General features: G+C 34.7%; 1 protein-coding gene across 1 annotated transcript in view; it reads left to right on the plus strand.

Moving 5' to 3' along the window:
• LOC133182190 (adhesion G-protein coupled receptor V1-like) overlaps positions 1 to 23,134 on the plus strand; it is a 153,764-nt gene that overhangs the window by 57,950 nt on the left and 72,680 nt on the right. The window contains exons 62-78 of the mRNA XM_061316935.1: positions 558 to 797; positions 3,280 to 3,405; positions 3,611 to 3,778; positions 4,181 to 4,573; positions 5,727 to 5,921; positions 6,212 to 6,447; positions 6,730 to 6,875; positions 7,382 to 7,624; positions 9,307 to 9,482; positions 9,689 to 9,964; positions 10,386 to 10,538; positions 14,440 to 14,663; positions 14,856 to 15,015; positions 15,517 to 15,679; positions 16,589 to 16,702; positions 16,855 to 17,036; positions 17,518 to 17,703. Coding sequence (XP_061172919.1) covers positions 558 to 797; positions 3,280 to 3,405; positions 3,611 to 3,778; positions 4,181 to 4,573; positions 5,727 to 5,921; positions 6,212 to 6,447; positions 6,730 to 6,875; positions 7,382 to 7,624; positions 9,307 to 9,482; positions 9,689 to 9,964; positions 10,386 to 10,538; positions 14,440 to 14,663; positions 14,856 to 15,015; positions 15,517 to 15,679; positions 16,589 to 16,702; positions 16,855 to 17,036; positions 17,518 to 17,703 — 3,381 coding nt within the window. The remainder of the gene's footprint in view (positions 1 to 557; positions 798 to 3,279; positions 3,406 to 3,610; positions 3,779 to 4,180; positions 4,574 to 5,726; positions 5,922 to 6,211; positions 6,448 to 6,729; positions 6,876 to 7,381; positions 7,625 to 9,306; positions 9,483 to 9,688; positions 9,965 to 10,385; positions 10,539 to 14,439; positions 14,664 to 14,855; positions 15,016 to 15,516; positions 15,680 to 16,588; positions 16,703 to 16,854; positions 17,037 to 17,517; positions 17,704 to 23,134) is intronic.

Raw genomic sequence — 23,134 nt, forward strand, 5'->3', positions numbered from 1 at the left:
ATACTTTATAAGTCTTCTTCTCTCCTCCTGTATATTAAGAAGGTAAACTAGGTGCATGGATATGATGAGCAAGGGTGCCTCTTCCAAAATTTGAAATTCATGGCCTCGGGGTCAGGGGTTCTGGAGTTAGGGCAGGGCTCTAATGGTTATATAGTGACTGCATGTAACTGCATTACACGGACAAAAAAATGATGCAGAAAATGTAATTAGAGGTAAAAAATAGTTTCTTGTTTAAAAGCAATACCACCAATATCCTTGGTTTTTTCACATTTGATTGATTGTTTCTTCATTTAACAACTACATGTAGATTGAATAAGCTTGTGAAAAATATTCAATCCGAGGGAAAATAAATGTATATAAAATGCTAAAATATTATGTAATGGGTCAATGAAATTTTCACATTTTAAGTGCATCCAGATCCCTGTTGAATCCAAATCAAAAATGCCTTTGTCCTTTGAAAATGTTGCACAAGTTTTTAAAGATTAATGATCAGTATTTCAATTTCAGACAAGATTTGTAAACTAAGTATTAGCTAAATATTTTGGATTTTCATTTAGAACATTGAGGGCAGGATTGATACATATGAAGAATATGGACAAAACACCACTGTAAAGCTGAGGGTCAGTCGCAGTGTTGGTTTTCTTGGAGATGTGACCTTGACTTGGCAGGCAGAGCCAAGGGAGGCAAGCATCCTTGATTTTTGGCCTTCCAGTGGTACAGTTAATTTGAAGAACGAGGAGGCACATACTGATATCATTATGTACATTTTGGATGACACAATAAATGAACCCATGGAGGTGAGTAAGAAGAGACAATATGATAAGTATCAACTATTAATTATTTATTTTTTATGATATTTTGTAAGAAACATCCTACCACCTCCTTTTAACTTTTTAGCCTACCTGAGCTGAAAGCTCAAGTGAGCTTTTCTGATCACCCATTGTCTGGCATCCCTCTGTCAGTCTGTTTGTCTTTCTTTCTGATCATTTGATAGTATGTCTGTCTGTCTGATTTTAACCAAAGTTGGCACACAGCATTGTTGGGTAATGGAGATGCTAAATTGTTCAAGTGAATGGCCAAGCCCCCTTCCAAGGGGAGATAATCAAGAAAATACAAAAATAAGGTGATCATTATTTGTTCAAATAAATGACCAAGGCCCTATCCAAGGGGAGATAATCAAGAAATGCAAAAATAGCATGGGTTCATTTAAAAAATCAAGAAACCACTGAGTCAGACAAAACTAAACTTATGTGAATGCATCCTGAGGTAATGTAGATTTTAAATTGATCAAATCATAGCCCTGAGGGTAGGGTGGGGCCACAACAGGAGATCAAATTTTTACATTGAAATATATAGGAAAATTTTTTAAAATCTTTTTCTCATGAACCACTGGACCAAAAAGATGTAACCAATGTGAAAGCATCCTGAGGTTGTTTACATTCTAAATTGTTCAAATCATGGACCTCACAGTAGGATTTAGCCTCAATCAGTTTTACATTGAAATATATAGAAAAAAATCTTTCAAAATCTTCTTATGATCCACCCAACCAGAATAGACGAAACTTAGGTGAAAGCTTCCTGACATAACGTAGATTCTATATTGTATAAATCTTAGCATCCAGGGGTAGGATGGAGCCAAAATAGGGGATCAAAGTTTCTACATTGGAATAAATAGGAAAAAAGTTTATAGAATTTCAAAAGTTGAAACTATTTTGAAAGCTTTCTATTGAATAATTATAATATTGATTCTAAATTGTTCAAGTCATGGCCCTCAGGATATGACGGAGCCACAATAGGGGAAGTTCTACATTCATTTGGAGTGTATAAGTAGACATTTTTAGCTCACCTCAACGAAGTTGGGGGAGATTATGTAATATCCTTGGCATCAGCATCCCAGGTTAAAGTTTTTAGAGCAGATTTCTTTTCAAGTACTTCTATGCCCTATATTAATCAGATATGCATGGAAGGTGCTTCTAGTATGTTTCATTGTACCAATCAAGGTTTCAGATGCTGCAATTTCAGCTAAAGAATGACCAGGTTAATGTTTTTGGAGCAGGTTAAAGTTTTTGGAGCAGATTAAAGTTTTTGGAGCAGGTCTCATTTACAAGTAACTATAAGTCCTATATTGACCAAACTTGCATTGATGATAGATCTAAGAAACTACTGGACTTGCTTCAAATGCTGGATCTGACCTACATTTTCCAGATGAGTGACCAGGTTAAAGTTTTTGGAGCAGGTTCATTCTAAAGTAACTATTTGTCCTAGCTGGACCAAACTTGCATGGATGATACATCTAAGGATGCAAACTACCAGGGTTGCTTTGGATGCTGAATTTGACCTACATTTTCCAGATGAGCAACCAGGTTAAAGTTTTTGGAGCAGTTTCTTTCTTCTTAAGTGACTATAAGTTCTATACTAACTTTGCACTGAGGATACATTTATTGATAAACACTACTAGAGTTACTTTGGATGCAGGATTTTACAGACATTTCACAGAAAGCAAACAGGTTAAAGCTTTTGGAGCAGGTCTGTGACCAAGAAACTATAAGGCCTACCTGAACCAAACTTTCATGGATGATGCATCAAGGGATGCACACTATCAGAGTTGCTTCAAATGCCAGATTTGATCTACATTTTCCCAAAAGAGTGACCAGAATAAAGTTTTTGGAGTAGGTCCATTACCCAGAAACTATAAGGCCTGTCTGAACCAAACTTGCATGGATGATGCATCAAGGGATGAACATCTCAAACTTGCTTGAGTTGCTGGATTTGACTTACATTTTCTGAATGAATGAATAGTTTAGAGTTTTTAGATAAGTCCATTCCCAAGTAACTGCAAGCCCTATTAGACCAAAATTGCATTAGTGTTGCATCTAGGGATGCACACTACTAAATTATTAGTTTAGTGTAGGACTTTGCCTTACTTTAAGACAACATTCATCGAGGTGAGCTCTGTAATCTCTGATCATCTATTTTTAAAAATTTTCTCATCTGGATAAAATTTTACATAATGCACATATACAGAAAAAGATTTTTCTTTTCCAGAACTGCAAGGCCATGTTAATTATTGATATTGAAGAATCCTCATGCTGTTTGGAATCAGAACCCCTTAGAATTAAGGTGTTGCCATAATATGAGACCATTATTTTTCAGGGGGATATAAAAATCTCTTAAAAATCTTCTGGAAAACAGCAGGGCCCATGGGCCTCTGATTAAAAAATATGACTAGTATTGTTATTTTCTATTGATGTTAACTTATTAATCACTATTTTGTTGTAGACTTTTGATGTGAAGCTGTTAAGCATCAGCAGTGGTTTATCACAATTAGGAACCATGACTGTAGTAAGGATAGCCATTTTAAAAAATGATTCCCCAACTGGACTGTTCCGATTTTCACAGTCTGAGGTAATATGAGCCAGGATTGCATAGAAATTAGACTTGCACATTTTCATAGTATATTTTTAGATTTAAACATTTAACACAGAAAATATAAATACTCTTTGAAAGTTCTTTGAAAGTACATGTACTGGTAAAACATGTATTACACAACTGTATATCACTATCATATTAAAATGTGAGAAAACTGGAGAATTTCAAATTCTGCTTACAGGTAAGAGTGAGGGAGTCATTAAGTCCCTCTGATCCTGGAGGAGAGGCCACGCTTACTGTAGAGCGAATACAGGGAAGTGATGGTGTTGTCAATGTACAATGGAGGCTCAATGCTGAAGCCTTTAATGACTTTCAGGAACCAAGAGCTGGCACATTACAGTTTGCTCAGGTAAATGTTTTATGCCCCCATCATGTATTTGACAAGGACATACAGTGATTGTCATGTTTTCTTCCATCCTTCTGTCATTCCATCTGTCTGTCTGTTCACTTCAGACAAAAAAAAACAAAGTACATTCCTTTTCTTGTTGCAATGTAAGGGTACCATTTATGTCTTTTTGCAATATTTCTAGTTGATACTTGTACTTCTTGGATATCTTCATTAGTTTTAATACATATTGCTCACTTTGTTAAGCTTAGATATATTTTTGATCATCATGTAACAATTGCAAATTGAATCAGTAGAGAAGTATTTAATTATTCAAATGATACTGTGTCCATATTCTTGTAATGATGTAAACAATATCTTGATAGAGATTTAATTGGAATACCTTTTAAATCTGTTTGTTTGTAGGGAGAAAAGACAAAGACTATAACATTAAGAACCAAACAGGACTCTACCCTGGAAGGGGAGGAAAGATTCCGTGTGTCTTTGATCTCAGCTGACAACAGTGCTGACATATCCCCCACACTGGGGGATAGTACCATCATAGTAGAGGCAGACCCAGGGGCCAGGGGCACCATCAGTATCCTCCCAGAATACAGAACTGTTTACATTGGGGAGCCTGGTGAATCCAGTCCATCTTATGATGGTCAGGTCAAGGTCATGATCACCCGTGGCCTTGGTATCTATGGTAGTGTCAGTGTTACTTGGTCTTTAATCCCCAGAGCCACCACAGCTTTCCATCAAGTAGAGGGAATTGTTAACATGGCTGACCTCCAACAAACCACCTTTATCACACTACAGGTTTGGTTATAAAGTCAAGTCAATGTAATTTCAGACCTCCCTACTCTATCAGTTTACTTTTACATAATTTTTAACCCCTGAATATGATCTACAATTCTAAGGAATTAAAGCATTTTTACCATTTTTGGTTCTTAAATTATTAATTATAACACTTGACTAGTCAGATACTTTCAATTGTGAATATACAGTGTACATGTATATTGATAAACAGTTCACACATTTTTATCAAAATGACGAGATGCCCAAATATACACACAAAGACATCAAGATTAAGAATCACATACATAGAAGTTACAAAAATATTTTGGACTTCTACTTGTATAAAGTACGATCATGTTGAAGTTGATATTAAACTAAACATGCCTTGTAAATATAGGCATATGCCATATTAGTTTTCCTTTCTACGATATCAGCACTGGGATATACCCTTCACATTCGTCACACCTGACTGCTTTCTTGTCATAGATACCAGCGTGGAATGGACAGCAGGTGTTCATGTTGGTTATCTTACATTACCTTTGTTTACATTTAATTACAATTTATGTGTATTTGTGTTTGTTTATACTGCACTGACCTGTACAACTGATGTAAGTTTCTTTGGTAACTTTCTCTTCTGTCGTGAAAGAAGCACACAGTTACTCTTCTACCAAGAATTTTACAATAGCTAAGTAGAACTGATTACACTGACCAAGTGAACGGCTTATATAGGGGCCATACAGCTAATGGAAATTGCAGCTGAGTAATATGGCAGGCAAACATAGTTCTCTGCTTTTCAGAATCATGTTCAGCTTTAAGACAGATCTTCTGTGCTTACCTGATTAAATTTGTTTGATGTTTATTTACTTAAATTGTCTACGTTGAATTTACAAAATGTTATGCAAAAGATGTTGAATCTTCTGGACAAATTGATAGAAAACTATGGAATACATTAGTTTTGGGTAGGCAGGTCTGTAATTTACATATACATATGTACAATGTTTTGCGTTATTTCAACAAATCATCTCTTGTTCTGTGCAAGAAGTTATAGATTATAGATTTTTTAGGGATGATGGAAATCAACTCATAAAAAAAATGTGATGCACACAATCTGAATTCAGAAAATTTGATGAAATACACTATTTGTAAACATTATATCGCTGTATTTTCTTTGTAGGCTATAGATGACACCGTTCCTGAGAAGAGGACCACCTACACTCTCCACTTGACGTCTGCTACAGGGGGAGCCACTGTATCTCCTGATCCGTCTGCCATCATGGCCAGTGTTGTCTTTGTTGCCAGTGACTATCCACATGGAAGATTCCAGTTTACACTCCCCCAGCTTACTGCCATCACAGAGGATATAAGCCAGGTAGAATGGATTTCCTGATTCAGAATGATTATGTATCCTAATGATACATCTTATACTAATATTAAATGGTATTGTACACTAAAAAGAAATGGGAATATTTAGAGAAAAGAATTTGGCAAAGGACATACATTTATGCACAAAAGACCTTTAAAATCAGGTGTGAATTCTTGCATGTAATTACATTTATTCAAACCTTTTCCATATTGTGTATGAAATCCCTTGGTTTTGCACAAGGCATATGACTGATTTTAAGTTCATTTGTGAAAGATGAATTATTTATAATTTTTCAGGTGACCATCTCTGTAATTAGGACAGAGGGAACTGACAACCAGGTGTTGGTCAGTTATACCACCACCCAGGGATCTGCCCAGAGCTACACTGATTTTTATCCAGCAACCAACACCTTGACCTTCCAGCAGGGCCAGAGTATACAGACCATTGATATACGGATTATACAGGATGACCTTCCAGAGGGGCCTGAGGAATTCTTTGTGAATCTGACGTCTGCTAGACTGGTGAATCCTGGGTAGGGAGAAAAAGTTGCTTTCATGTGTTTGCATTTCTACATATATTATTTTCAATTTCTGCTTGCCTAATCAGCATGTTCTGTGCTTTTTTTAATCGGTAATGTATGTTTGTTTTTAAATTCTTCAGTGTAGTGGCCAGCTCATTTTGTTTCAGGTTATGGTGATAAAAGCATAAGTTATACTGTGATTAAGGTGAAAGTCCATCTTGCTTTTTTTGTAAACAGATAAACATTTGTAAAAATTTAATGATTAAAGTTGTTTTATTTTTGGCAATTTTATAGCAGAAACAACTATACTGAGGTAAATGGTCTCCAGCGTGACATGAAGCCTGGTCTAGGATTGGTGGATGTGAAAACCATCCTGATAGATAAGAACGACAATGCTGAGGGTACAGTACAGTTTGATGTCAAAGGAGGCAACCTCAGGGGTGAGCAGTTACCAGTACTAAGAATAATGGATTACAATTGCTCTATAGTTTTACTTTGAAGAATGTGCTAGTCAGGCAGGCTTGATCTCTGATGGCCAGATAGATGTGTAGAGTACAGGAGACCTAGGTTCAAATCCTGATACATATATTGTCTGTTGCATTTTCTCTGTTCCTGTTACAAGTGAACTGTAATGTTACCAGAGTATTCATTCTTATTTCTATTAATTTATTATACTCCAAAAAAAAAATGTTTTTCATGAAATGTGCACTTTTCAACAAAAGCTTACCTAAAAGGTAATTTTGACATTAGTTTCCAAGTTAGTATTACTTATATTTTTACATTTCATTTTTTGATAATAATATGGAATGGTTGAAAATATATATATTCTACTGAAGAAAAACTTTTCATAGCAGAATCCTTGAAAACCTGAATAGAATTCAGCAGCATATGGCTACATTGTATGCATGTCTTGAACTAAATCTTCATGTCTTTGTCCTGATTTCAGTATCTGAGGAGTCTGGTGTAGCTCAGATTCGACTTAAAAGAGAAGGAGGGAACTATGGAGACATAGAAATAACTTACTCTGTACACAACATCACAGCACAACAGGAAGTGGACTATGTTGTCAGTGGTAACAAGGTCACCATGTCAAATGGCAGTAGAAACACCACCATTGATATCACCATAAGAGATGATTCAGACATGGAGTTTGAGGAGACATTTGAAGTTCAACTGCTGTCTGTGTCAGGTATCAGTTCTAATCAGCTTCAGATGTTTGTTTTTATTATTTTTTGTCTGCTAAAAAGAATATAAAGGGGAAAAAATGTTTAATTCATGATCTCAGTTCCCCCGGGGGCCTAAGTGTTTGGGCCAAAATCAGCAAAATTCAGTCAAGCTTTAAAAATCTCCTGTACTCAAGGACAACTTCGAGGAAAACTGTTTGCTATGAGTGGAGTATAATGAGATATAAGTCCTCTTCCCTAAGTGTGAAGTTCATGTCCCCTGGATCCAGGGTTTAGGCTTCAGGATAGGTCTAAGTTGGTCATACATTGAAAATACAGTACACCTTTGGAAGCTTCCTTTAATCATGGACATCTAGTAGATAAACTTTCTGCAGATTGTAATGAAAAATTACCCTGTACATGTACTAGAACTGTTAAATTCATGTTCCCAGGGTACAGCATCAAGGTGCAGATAAATTGATCATACACTGAGAGTGGAAAATTTTCCTTTGAAAATTTTCTTTTCTTTAGTGGACATGTAGCAGGCAAACTGTTTCCATGATTAGCTTAAGGTGCTAGCCCTTTACTATAGTTTAAATTTCTTGGCATCAGTGTCCAGGGTTCAGGTCCCAGGGTGGGGTCAGTTGTTCAAAACTGTTCAAAAAAGTTGTTGAAAATAACATGCATCTTTGAAAATCTTCTTTGCTTATGGGCACCAGACAAACAATAGCATAATTATGATAAGCAGCTAACCTACTAGAATTGTGAAACAAGTGCTCTTAGACAAAGATTCAGGCTTCATGATGGTTTTAGTTTTCATACTTTGAAAATACATTGCACCTTGGCAAATCTTATTCTTTACTCGTGGATATCAATTAGGAAACTTTATGAATGATTTTAATAGGCAATAAGCCCTCTGCTAGAATTCTGAAATTCATTTTCCCTGGTCCCAGGATTCAGACCCTAGCATGGTATTAAGTTGATCATACATTGAAAATACAATATACCTTTGAAAATCCTTTTATTCATGGACACCAACCTGTCAATCTATTTGCATGATTTGATGGGCAACTATAATCCCTCTGCCAGAATTGATCTATGTTACTTGGGTTCAAGCATCAAGTTGGTTATAAATGTATATTGAAAATTGTACAATGCACCTTTGGAAATTGTATTATTCGTGGACATTAATGAGCAAACCATAAAGCATGTTGGCATGAAGCTATTATCCTTTACCAGGTTGTAAAATTGTTGTCCCATGAATTGGGCCCCTGGGTGGTGCTAAATGGAAACCTTTATTTATTTCTGGATATTTGAAAGTGAACTGTATGCATGATGGCAGTCAGCTATGGGTTCTTAACTAAATTGTTAAATTTGTTTCCCAGGGCTCAGCCCCCCCCCCCCCCCCCCCCATATGGGCCTATAAATTTGATCATTTGCTGGTATTTAAACAGGTTACACAGCATGTCCATATATGCAACTGCATTGCTTTATAAGGCTGGAACAACACATCAGATAAAAATCTTATTCTATCAAGGAACATGGAAGACCTTTATTTTTCACACACCCCTATTAATGAAATTTTCATCTTGTTCATTAATAAAAATTGATTTCAATAAATGGTCATATTATTGATTATGAGGTATGTCTTCTTGAGAATTCTCAAGCAAATTCTTAGGCAGATATTTTGTTTCTGATTTACAAACAGGGGGAGCCAGGCTAGGAAACCCAAACAAAACATTGGTAACCATTCTCAAGTCAGATTTTCCTAATGGAAACTTTGGATTCAAGAGTCCCCTGAAGTTTAGATTTCCCAATCCAGAGAGGTTGATTCAGCAGACTGTAACCATAGAGAGAAAAGGAGGACTAGAGGGCCAACAAACTGTGAGTATAACCTACATTTAATAGTGGATGTTTTTTAATATCTTAACCTATTTCCTTGGTAATAATGGTGAAGTGAAATTTATTTTTAACAAATTAAAGCATTATAAACAATATGAAATTTGAATTTATTTTTATCAATAGATACATGTATTTAGCTTCTGAAATGGAAAGCAAAATGTATTGCTTTATGAATCTTACCAATCTAGGTTTACTGGAGAATTATGGGTCCAAACAACCCTCTGCAAGTCCTAGAAGCAACCAATGACATCAGTATGGTGTCTGAAAATCATGAGGTCACCTCAGGGTCACTAGTATGGAGTAGTGGAGAAAATGCAGCAAAGTCCTTTGTTTTGGATCTGAAGCCATTCTCCTCCTGGGAGGTGGAAAAAACTTTTGTTGTGGAGATATACAGTGTACAAGGAAGTCCCCCAGGAACAGGAAATGGAGAAATCAGCACCTCTGCTGGAAAAATAACTATTATAGTATGTCCTATGTTTTCTATTCTTAGTAATGATAGTAATAATGGAGTCTGTCCTTCTACATCTGTCTTTCCCTCAACACTTTAATGTATAACTTTAGTACTTTTCAACATACAGACTTCATATTTACTACATAGGTGGAGGATGGTTAGAGGATGACACATACATTTTTGGGGTCATTTGGTCAAAGATCTAGGTCATAAGTAAAAGATAGTTACAATTACCATTAGGCTTCATGTAATCTGATGATTTCTATACTTTTTTTTGTAAAATCTTCATACTTGCTAAATAAGTGGAGTTGTTAGAGAAAAACACCTATAATTTTTAGGGTAATTTGGTTAGAGGTCAAGGTCAAAGTTTGATATTATTGATAAGACTATTATTAGGCAATAATCTATTATAGTACATTGCATTTGTATCATAGATAGATAAATTTGGACATCCTAATGGAATAGTGAGGTTTGAGGGACAGGCTCAGTCTGTCAGGACAGTGGAGGAACCAGAAGGGATTGCTCCTTTAGAACTCATGTTCCCCATCAGTAGGAGGTTTGGTACTGGGACCACAGGGAGTATTCAGGTAATACTTTAGGTAGTACAATGTAATAAACACAAAGTACTTAGGTAGTACAATTTAATAAACACAAAGTACTTAGGTAGTAAACAGGTTACACATGATGAGGTGTTATTTTGGTTTTTATTGCCATTTAGCAATATCACCAATCTGAGAACTCACTAAGTGATATCAACTACATGTATTCTAATTGATGATATCACCTATTCAATATAGAAAGGTGATATTCAAAATAAACTTGCAATGTTTAAAATTAATTATATTGAATATTCAAAATATTAATATTCATCATGAATAGATGAAATCACTTATTAACCCCCACTTGAAAAGGGAGAGGGTATATAGTGATGGGGGTATCTGTCCTTCCATACATTCATAACACTTGAGGTACCCATCTCTTACCTGCAACCACTCAATTAGATTTAATGAGACTTCTAAAACTCTTTATTATATAAAGCCATTGTCACGTCCTATTTAATTTTTTGAACAGATAGATATTTGGGGTTTCTCATAGCAAAATGTGGACACTGCCATTCTTTCTGTAACATTGGGGATACCCATCTCTTATTCATAATTCCTCCTATCTATACCACTGAATAAAATTTAATGAGAATTTTACAATTTTTTTTATAATTAGTGTCATTGTGCACTTCTTATTTTACATTTTGAACACAGATAAGAAAAAAACATGAACACTGTCAATTTTTCGATAATGCTGCATCTCTTATCTGCAACTCCTCCTATACCACTGAATAAAATTCAATCAGACTTTCACAGAATCTTTATTACATAGTACCATTGTGCACAGTGTATTTTCTGTTTTGTTCAGACAGATGTATGGGTTTCCCATAGCCAAAAATGGTCTTTGCCATAAACTCATATGGGACAGGGGGAGGGGTTATAATATTATGAGCTCAGTGCTCACAGAACTTCTAGCTTGAATTGGTGATATAACCAATTCAAATAAGTGATTTCATGTTTTCATATTGAGAAAGTGATATTCTAGTTCAATTTAGTGAAATCACATTGAATTGGTGATATTATTCTTTGAATTGGTGATATTATAATCAATTGATGGTTAACAGGTAATGTCACCTGTTCTAATTTGTGATATAATTTATTCATGTTTTACATCTCAAAATAATGAAGTATCCAGTTGTAATGAAATTGTAATTTCAACCCTCCTTTGAAATTTTGCTCTGGTTCTTTGTTTTAATATCACCTACTATTAACATGATTGACAATTGATGATTGATGATTTTGGTAGAAACTAGACAGTCTACTAGAATTTAAGATTGCTCTGGGGCCTGAGGGGTGGGGCTAAACCATCAAAATTGATGCAATCTTTAAAAATCTTCTTTACTCCTGGGCATCAGCAGTTGAACTGTTGCCATGGTTGTAATAAGCATTGAGCCCTCTACCAAAATTGTGAAACTCATGGCCCCAGGGTCTGGGGTTCTGAAGTTAGGACTGGGCTCTATTGATCATATAGTGAAAATACATAAATTCTTTAAAAACCTTTTTCTCTCCCCATGTATATTCAGCAGATAAACTAAGTGCATGGTTATGATGAGCAATAGTGCCTCTTCCAAAATTCTGAAATTTGTGGCCCCAGGGTCAGGGCTTCGAGGGGGGGGGCTTTATTGATTATACATGTATAGTGAAAATGCATTATTTCTTTAAAAATCTTCATTGCTCCGAGTCATTAAGCAAACAAACTAAGTATATAGTTGTGATGAGCAATGGTGCATCTTCCTAAATTGCAAATTTCATCGCCCCTGGGGAGGGTGTTCTGGTGTTAGGGCGAGGCTCTAATGATTATATAGTGAAAATGCATTAATTCTTTGAAAATCTTTATCTCTGTTCCTGGGTATTAAGGTTAAAAACTAAGTGCATGGTTGTGATGAGCAAGGAATGATTGAATTTCACGTCCCCTGGGTCAGGGGTTCTTGAGTTGGGAGGGGGGGCTCTATGGATTATGTAGTGAAAATGCATTACCTCTTTGAAAATCTTCTTCTTTGCTCCTGGGAAATTAAAAAAAATAAGTGCATGGTTATGATAAGCAAGGGTGTCTCTTCCAAAATTGTGAATTTTATAGCCCCCAGGGTCAGGGGTTCTGGTGTTGGGGCAGTGCTCTATGGATTATATAGTGAAAATGCATTAATTTTTTGAAAATCTGCTTTTTGGGTATTAAGCAGATTAAATAAGTGCATGACTATAATGAGCAAGGGTGCTTCCAAAATTGTGCCAAGCAGGCCCCTGGAAAAGGGGTACTGGAGTTAGGGCAGGCTCTATAGATCAGATTGTGAAATACATAAATTCTTAAAATATCTTCTCTATCCCTTGGTATTTAGCAGACAAACCAGTTGCATGTTAATGATGAGCAAGGATGCCTCTTCCAAATTATGAAATTCATAGCCCCTGGGTTGGGGTTTTTTGTGTTAGATTTGGGTTCTGTTGAATACAGTGGCTTCCATTTTATCGGATAGCGGTTTAACGAATATTTCGGCTATTTCAATATAATATCAGAGCACAAAACCTTATTAATAATTTTACCTGATATTCTGATGAGAAAATATTGGACTTTCGTTTTATCCGATACAAAAATTTGGACTATCATGGTGTTTTTTGATAATCAGCACCTTGTTCACACCTCCAACTTCGTATGTAAAGCCTTTGTTTACACAGTTTGACACCAATTACCTTGACTGGCTTGAGTACGACAATGAAGGGGATTAGTTACGGCTGGACGCACACAGGCACCTTACCTGTGTCAATAGCGGGCATAGTAAATAGATATGTTTTGATTACAGTTGTGGTGATCAGCTTGGGTTCAATGATGCACTTGTTAATTATGACATTTATTTGTAATTTTTTTTTCAGCGTGAAATTTTAATTATTGAACTGATGAGCTTGTGTATGACAATTTGCTTGGATAATGAAATAAGCCTATTCAATCGTTTAACTTGGTCAATTGGCTTAATATTTATTCACTTTTCAGTGCAAAATTTATGGTAAAAATCACAAATGGCCCATTCTATAAAAATACGTCTCAAAATTCATACCATCTTTCTCCACATGGCTCTCAAAATCTCTCTTCAGCAGACAAGAACGAGACTGGTAAACTCACACACAGTATAAAATACGTAACCGTATTAAAGAAACAAATAAAAACGAAACAATTATATATATTTAATATTTTTGTTTATTTTTAATTTACAATCTATCCAGCGAAAAATAGTTTACGGTTATTAGTCAAGCATTTAGTCTACTTCCGTTTCAAAAATGGCGACCACCGAAGAAGGAATGTAAACATGTGCTGAAGAAAGATGGCAATAACTATCAAAGAATATATTCTATACGTCAATTTATTTGAAAAAAAAATTCATATTAAATTCATAAGTAAGTGAAATAAATTATTTTTAGTAAAGTCATTAAGTAAACATGTCAAAAGAAAAACGAAAGTGCAAGCTTGAAATTTGCTACGATGTATTATCAATATATGTAGCTCTATACATCTATCTTTGGACTCGGTATGGAGCAATCGGCTATTCTAATTTTCGGCTATTCGGATAAAACTAGGCTGACAACTTGACTATTTGATAAAACGGGAACCACTGTATATAGTGAAAATGTATTATTTCTTTGAAAATTAGGGTTAACAGGTAATATAGAAGTATTGGGCATAACCATAGAAATATTGAGCATTGTCAGTAGCAGTATCAGTAGTATAGAGGTAATGCACAAGACGTAGACTTACAAAAATCACCTAAGTGTGAAGATTTTCTCATATTTTGGAACAGAAAATTTGGAATATTGGATTGAATGGAAGTGTAATAATCTCTAATATAACCATTCATCTGAGCAATGACACAGAAAGTTAAAGCATGTTTTCATGTTTTTGTAGATTAAATGGACAATAGAAGGTAGTTATGATGAGAAAGCTCCAGATTTTCAGCCACAGAATGGTACACTGCTAATGGCAGATGGACAGAGGGATTCATCAATTGTTATCCAAGTGCTACCTGATACAATCCCAGAACTAACAGAAACTTTCTCATTGGCCCTCCAGTCGACAGTGGGTGGGGCTGAAATTGATACACAGTTCAATTCATCTTTATTCAAGATTTTGTAAGTTTTTTTTATATGCATGACTGTATAACATTGTGTATTTCATTTTTTAATGATTTTCTGAATGTCTGTTAAATGATGCCCAAAGCTGTGAAAGGATTATATAATCTTGAAATTAAAATTAAATTTTGTTTTAATTCATTCTCTGAAAATGTATCATTGAGTTATTTCCAGTTCTATGTGTGTCCATAGGTACAATGACTATCCCCATGGATTGTTTGGAGTCCAGCAGTCCTTGCAGTCTCTGTATGTAAACCCTGTAGACCTGAACCGTTTTGTCAAGCTAAATATTACCAGATACTATGGGACTTTTGGTGCAGTCATAGTCACCTTTATCATTAAATATGATCAGGTACATATGTTTGTTACCTCTATAAAGACATACTGTAAATGTATTATATTTAGCATGTTTGATATATGGTACTAGAAATTGATATTTCAGCAAGTTAGTTTAGATTTGATTTAGCCCATTCTGACTGTGCTAGATTAAATATATAAATTTTGCGATATTCTTGATTAGCGGGGGCTTCTTTCCACCAAAGGCACTGAATAGAATACACAGGAAATTGTAATACATTAACAGTAATTGAGAGTTTGATTCAGTAGATATAAGTTTCAGGTGAATCACTTCTCTTCAGATGAGTGGATTATCTTCTGAGGCAATGACTTTCAATTTGTCTTTCATGACTGAGTTTTAAACTTTCAAGTTAGTGACTCCCAGAATTGACTAAATGATTGACTTAATAATAATGAATCAGATGGTAAAACAATCACTTCCAACAAGTGATTATGATAGCTTCCCTTTTTGCAAAATAAAAGCAGCTTTCATAAATGTAAATTGAACTTTGTTTAGCCACTGACAGGAGTCATACTTAGCAGGAGTTCAGGAACGGTGGAATTTACAGAAGGGACATCCATGATGACACAGGACGTCCTGATAGGTGGAGATGGCTTTCTGGAAATGGATACAACCTTCACAATCACCTTGACCCAAGTCCAGTTTCTGGGAGCTGGGGGTATTTATTAGTAATTCATTAACACACATTTTATTATACCTGAAAGGAAATGCATGTCTTTACTTCAGATTATCTTTTTTTTCTTTTTTTTTTTGAATGACATTTACATCATTATGATATTCTATTTATATTAAAGTAAGTCATTGAGGGGGTGAGTAAGATGGCCTCCCTGAGATAAGATCTATTTCCTGAAGCTTACTTATTCTTTGTTTTATTATACCAATATAAAAGATAAACTTGGATTGAGTTCCATAGGCAACCTCACTGATAAGCTGTTGATAGGTGATGTTTATAGTTGTGCACTGCCAGCTAAGGTGAGGACTTATTCCATTTAGCTCTGCCCACAACATCTCTGACCTGCCAATATCAAAAGTCAATCATAGGCCATGGGGATATGGCATTCCTTTAGGGAACAAAAATATGAATTCAAATAAATATTAGGGATTTAAGTAAATATTATTAATAAATAACTTTTGTATAGTGAAAATTAGTAGAGGAATAATAAGAATAACTGTCAATAATAACCATATTCATGATAAGCACTTTTATGTGTACTCTTGGCCACAGGACCATGAAGCAGTTTTAGACCAAGTCTATTAGAGAAAACACATAAAATTTGAAGTGTTCTTAAAAATTGTTTCCCTTTCATGTTGTTATTTTTTAAATTGCAGTTTATAATAAATATCCATCTCATGAGCATCTAAAATTTTAACTTAAGTGCAAGACTACTTCTTGATCCTGTCACTTGGTTTTTGTCCAAATTAAAGTAGACCTTATATACTCACACTATGTCACTAATGAATAAGAAAACCAGAACCATCTTTTAAAAGAAGTTCTTAAAGATTTAGCCAATTAAGTACCAAGTATAGAACTACCTTTTCACTGACTGACCATGCTTTTAACTTATAGTGACCGACCCTCCCAATTTCAAAGCTGGAGAAACAGAAACAAAGGTTAAGGTCCCTGCATTGGCCGCTAATAGTGAGGTGGGCTTCACAGACAATCTGGGCAGTATTGATGAAGGTAGATTTGTTATTTTATTAGAAATCAGATTTGTTATTTTATTAGAAATCATATGGTCAGAAATTGATTTTCTTTTTTCTCTTAAAGTGTGATTGAGATATTAAGCTAGTCCTAAATGCAAATCAAATTTGTGAATTTTTTTTCTTTGATAGAGTCAGGTACAGCCACTTTGATTCTTACTCGTAGAGGTCTTTATGGAACTATTCATGTTCCATGGAGAAGTGGTTTTCCCTCTGGTGGCAAACCTGAATTCTTCACTGAGGGGCAGATAACTCCACCTTCTGGATCTCTGACAATGCCGCATGGAATACAGACCAAAAATTTCACCATCTCTGTAAGCAGACTCGATGTTCAAGAATCTTTTTGAATGAGAATGGTTCATTTGGGTTTGTAGTTTAATAATTGGGCAATGGCAAGCTAACAAAGGTTAGCAGGATGTTGGATATGGCTCTTTCTAATGACTGTGACTTTGATTAACAATTGACATGGTAATTGATGATATGTATGGTTAGGGAAACAAAGACAGATAAACAATGTAGTTATCTGTATTTAAGTAATATAAACCTGAGAATTGAGGGAGCTTTCTTGAGTGAAGTTAGTTGAATACTGGACTGCTTATTTAAGTATGCATATTGGGCTTTTTATGCATTTAGAATACGATGTTTCTTTAAGAACTCATGGTTAATGGCAAGTCACTCTATATAAAAAGTGCACATCATGTCGATAAAAATGATATTTTGTATGGCAGTATTTCATATTTCAACATATATACTGTGTGGATATATCATGGAAACCCAATTTATCTTTTTAAAAAGGTTGTTGCAGTACTAAATAGAACAGAGTTGTTTGCCCTTCATTTGACAAATGCCCCCTCTACAACAGCCAGAGGAGGAGCTAGACTGTCCACCGGTAGCAATGTGATCAAACTGGAGCCTCATGGAGTTATCCGTTTTGCTCCCAACTCCACACACCCTCAGAGTGTCTCTGAAATGGAGAAGACAGTAAGACCTGCTGTAGTAATGATATGATTCAGTACATTGGAATAAGTGTTAATTATACCCCCACTTGAAAAGTGGGGATTATAAAGTGATGGGGGGGGGTGTACATCTGTCTATTACTCTTGGGGTAGCCATCCCTTATCCGCAACTCCTCTTACACCACTGAATCCAATTTAAAGGTGCTTAGACACAGATTTGAAGTAAATATTTACTTAAATTTTCTGTATAATTTCATGACTTATATGTTGCTATAGCATTTCATACAAAAATTTGATAAAAATCGTATTTTATCTGGAAGTTATTGAAACTTCGAATTTCTGGATGCGTTTGATAGACAGATCCTTGCACTTTCACAAATTTTAACTTTATCCTTATTACAGTGTACTTTAGAAAAGTAGCAATTTTGTTGTTTATTAATGAAAAATATTAAAACTATGATGCAGAAATTTCAGAGTAGAAATGTAGAAAGCAAAATCCTCTCACCAGTATTGTCAGTCCGTGCTCAGTGGTGTTTGCAGAGTTTAACAATTGAACACACCTGGTGAAACCTAAACATTAACAACAACAGAGCTCGTGCCCAGTTTACAAAAACAGTTTACGTTTCAGGGGTGTATTCAATTTGTTAAACTCTATACACAACTACACAACACTGAGCACAGGCTGACAATACTTAAGTGAGTGGGTTTTACTTTTGCACATTTTTACTTTGAATTTTCTGGATTATAGATGTAATATTATTCATTAATACAAAACAAAATTGCAAAGAGCAAGAGCCACGAACCATCAAAAATGGCCCTGTGTCAAAAATTAACGGGTTTTTGTCAATTGATAGTGAACACCTTTAGCTTTGCTTTGCCGTTTTTCTTTTTTCGATATCGATTATATTTTTTGAAAAAGAGAGTTTGAAGTATGGTGGTGTTTTAAAAGAAAAATGCTAGTAGAACGTCATTTTCTGTAACGTAACGTCGTAGGGCGGAAAAACTTCCTTGATCGATTTTGCATGTATGAATATGTGACTTTGAATTAAAACTAGTATCAATAATATAATAAACATCATAATTAATTTAAGATGATTAAAAGCATTTGGAACTTGATTTTACCTGCCGTCTTTATGGTAACCTCGTGTTTAACTGATTGAATTATATAGATACATGAAGTAAAAACTAGAGGTACTGTGAGCACTGAGCTCACAAAATGATACCCCGCCTATCATATATTTATAATGGCAAAGTCCATGTTTTGCTATGGGAGACCCGAAATATGTGTCTGATCAAAAGTGAAATAGGAGGTGCACAATGGCACAATGTAAAAAGATTCTGTGAAAGTATCATTAAATCTTTAATTTATTCAGGCGTATAAGAGGAGTTGCGGATAAGAGATGGGTACCCTAAATATTATTTAAAGAATGGCAGTGTCTATGTTTTGCTATTGGAAACCTGAAATATGTGTTCGATCAAAAAGTGAAATAGGAGGTGCACAATGGCACTATCTAACAAAGATTCTGCGAAAGTATCATTAAATTTTATTGAGTGGTATAGGAGGAGTTGCGGATAAGAGATGTGTACCCCAAAGCGTAATGGACGGACGCACAGACGGACGGAAAGGACACCCCCATCACTATATACCCCAACTTTTCAAGCGGGAGTATAATAATCTGTGTGACTGTCTTGGAATATTTTCATTCTACCTGGTCCCTATGATAATATTAAAAAAAGGAACACTCTATTTATATCCCTTCAACACATTTTTGAGCGATGCTTCGCTCCTAGTGAAGTATTGTGTATAGATCATCATAAACAATATACGACATGCTTCAAATGCCGATAGTCTGACCAACTAAGTTTTCCGGATTTTTCCCTACAGGCCAGCAGATATTAAGCTGATCTTTGGCATGTGCGTCCAGGCACGTAGTATCGTTTTTCAAAGTTGGGAAGGGGGCAGTCGGGAAAAAAATAATTGACAACATACCTGAAATGATCTTGAAACGAATGTTTCTGAACTGAAGAGCTAATTCTATAACTATATGTAGGTAAAAGTTTAATTGCAAAAAGTTTTGTTTAAATTGAAAGAGACTTTCAATGCAAAATTCTTAGATCCTGATATTGCGAGTATTTTAACGTATAAAAGATCTGAATTATTTGGACAAGAGGAAGAAGGAAAAAGTTGGAAGGACTTGTTTCTAATCCATTTATTCATTTGTAACAATAATTTGAACGTTGTTTTCGATACAGAAACAGGGTCAATTTTACATTAATTGGAAAGGGATTTCGCAATTTATCAGAATGGTTTAATTAGTAAACAGAACTCATCAAAACATTCTAGCCCTAAATGTAAGTTTCTTTGGAGTAATATGGAAAACAGTAGAGTACACTTCAAAAAAATAAATTTGTTAAAAAATTACTCGTCACTGTCCATTATTATATATTTAACAGTATTTGCTGGAACCCCCACCCCCCATTTTTTTGCAAAATATTCGAATTTTTTCCTCCAAATACCTTAATATCTGCAGGGATTTTGTAAAGGTAGAGTCTGTGAAAATTCTATGATTATTTTCCATGTAAATGTATCAAAAGATTAAGCATGAGGAATTTTTCGTTATTATCACACGTAACCATTGTGTAAAATCCACACTTTCGTTATTATCACACGTAACCATTGTGTAAAATCCACACTTTCGATTTCATTTGCACATTATGGTTTTTATGGTTTATAAAAAGAGTAGAGCTACACTGATATTGCTGATATGTGGGTCACTATCATGATTGAAATACATGTACAGGTGTTCTTTTATCCTTGTTTTATTGTCTCACAATCAGCGCAAGATTGATTTTAATCAACAAAAGCTTGCTTAAAAATATTTTACTCGGAGAAGCAATAAGAGTTGTCCGTACATATTTTTTTTTCAATTTTCTTTATGATTTTTTTTTTCGTGAAAAGAGGCGCTGCCAAACCAGTCCCCACCCCCCTTCTCATTGAGGAAAAAATAAGAGGAGTAGGAAAGTCTTTAACAATTTTCAATTTCTAGATTGATTTCTATTGATTAACAATAAAGAAAGTTAAATTCAAGACAACCTAAGAGAATAAAATAAAAATAACTACATTAGATGAAAATTTTGTTGCCATTAGTTTGTAACCCCCCCCCCCCCCCTCATTTTTTTCAATCTCAACTGGAAGTCTTGGATCTACCATTCTACATATCATGTTACTAATAGTTTATACTGAGGGAGGAGGTACAAGTGTACTAACCAGAATAAGCTGACAATAGATTTAAAAAAAGAGTAAAACTTATTATCCAAAAAAAAAAAAAATCTACCTCGTTGGGTTTAAAAAAATCTAGCTATAAACAACTTACGGCCATACGTTTTAAAGAACATATTCCCGTTTATTGATTTGTTTTTTAAAACACATTCTAAGATCTCTCTCGATCTCTCTCTCTCCATGTGTTTTCACATCGCTGAATTCTTAGATAAAACCGTATACTAATAAAGTTGCAATGAAGAGATGATGACGGATTAAAACTTTGGGTAAATTATATGTAGTGTACTTATCTATTTAATTTATGTTTTGTCTAAATAGACCTATAATCACTACCCTTTCACTGACTGACGATCTGAAGCATAACTATACTAATAATTAAATTGTGTTAGTTACAATGAAATATTTGGAGCACAGTACAAAAAATGCATAAACATTTTATACTGATGTCTAAGACATACGACATGCATTTAATGCAATTTTACTCACTGGGGGTACATGTATATTTGAATTATGTTTCACAAAGGATGACAAGATCGGGTATATGTTTTATGTACATATGCATCAAAAGCCTCACTTCGATTTTAATAAATACAGACATATTAAAAATATACCGAAATATTCTTTTGTTTTTGATCACGGGCGCGGGATCGTCATGTGCAAGTGTTTTGACGAAACCCGATATCGGTGCTCACATAACTGTATACTATAACTATACATTATTTTGTATCAGCATGTATAAGCCATCGATATAACTGACTTTTGTAAATCCATTGAGATGATTCTTCTGCATGTACATAAAAAAGGTGCGGAAATTAGATGATTATCTTAATGCGTATTTTTTTCAATCCTTTTTTTCAATTTTTTTTTTTAATTTTCACTTTGGACAGCAACCCATATCATTATTATTTCGCTTGTTTTAAAAAGGTATAGCGTGATATCTTTGCTACACTCTCTATTAATTTGTTTACAATTTAAGTCATGCCTGATAACACTACTAACAACAGTATTTTGAATTATTTCAGGGAGGGGAGGGGGGAGGGGTAGTAAAGAAAGATACCGTGGCGGGAATTTCTGATAACTTATAATTTTATGGTATCATCCAGTTGGGTTTACATGTAATTAAATCATATACATGTAAATACATGTAGGGGCACTATCTAGAGCGTTAAAAGCTTTTCAGCAACATCCCAAATAATTTACAGCCTTTATGACGTCACAACTGACGTATTACTAGTAACGTCATACATAATGACCTAGTCATAGTAAAAACCACAAAGTTTTTCCAGACATTTATTTCAGAAAATGTATGTAGTTGACTATTTTTCACATTTAGCATTTTAAATGAACAATTTACTGATTTTCTAGCATATTTTGTGAATTTATATTTTTTTATTATTACATGAATTGAATGTAAACGATTGATCTACAAATTAAGGATTATTTGATCCATCAAAATTTAAATATAAAATCAAATTTCATATTGGCCACAGCCACGAACAACAACGATATTAAACTTAAAAATTTATATCGGTAATATCTATATCTATGGGAAGTATAAAAGTTGTTCTTGACTGTGGCCACATCTAACTTTGGGAAAATCTGTCGAAAAAACGGCATTTTTTAACGTTTTTATGAAACCGTCGCATTTTCCAACCGTCGCACGTGTTTAATGGCGCATTATATAACGATATAAGTTATGTATGGAAAAGAAGGATGTTGTCCTCTAATATTTAACGTATAGTACTCTTCTTGAACCGAAACTTTATTTTTGTGAAAAACACAGGGCCAAATATGATGGTTCGTGGCTTTAGCTCTTTTCTTATGTATTAAGGATAAAGTTAAAAATTGTGAAAGTGCAAGGATGTGTTAATCAAACGCCTCCCGAAATTCGTAGTTTCAATAATTTCCAGATTAAATAAGTTTTTAGGTCACCTGAGTCACTCAGGTGACCTATTGCTATCTGTTTTTGTCCGTCGGCGTGCGTCGTGCGATGTGCGTTAACATTTGAACATTTTTAGCTTCTTCTCTGAAACCGCTCAACCAATTTCAACCAAATTTGGCATATAGCATCTATGGGTGAAGGGGAACAAAAATTTTGAATTTCATGATCCCTGCCCCCCTGGGGCCTGAGGGGTGGGGCTAAAACCACCAAAATTAATGCAATCTTTAAAAATCT

The sequence above is a fragment of the Saccostrea echinata genome, unplaced genomic scaffold (genome assembly GCF_033153115.1).
Source record: "Saccostrea echinata isolate AGI-Se365-2 ecotype Australia unplaced genomic scaffold, CSIRO_AGI_Sech_v1 ptg000009l, whole genome shotgun sequence".
In the NCBI taxonomy this organism is placed as follows: Eukaryota; Metazoa; Mollusca; class Bivalvia; order Ostreida; family Ostreidae; genus Saccostrea; species Saccostrea echinata.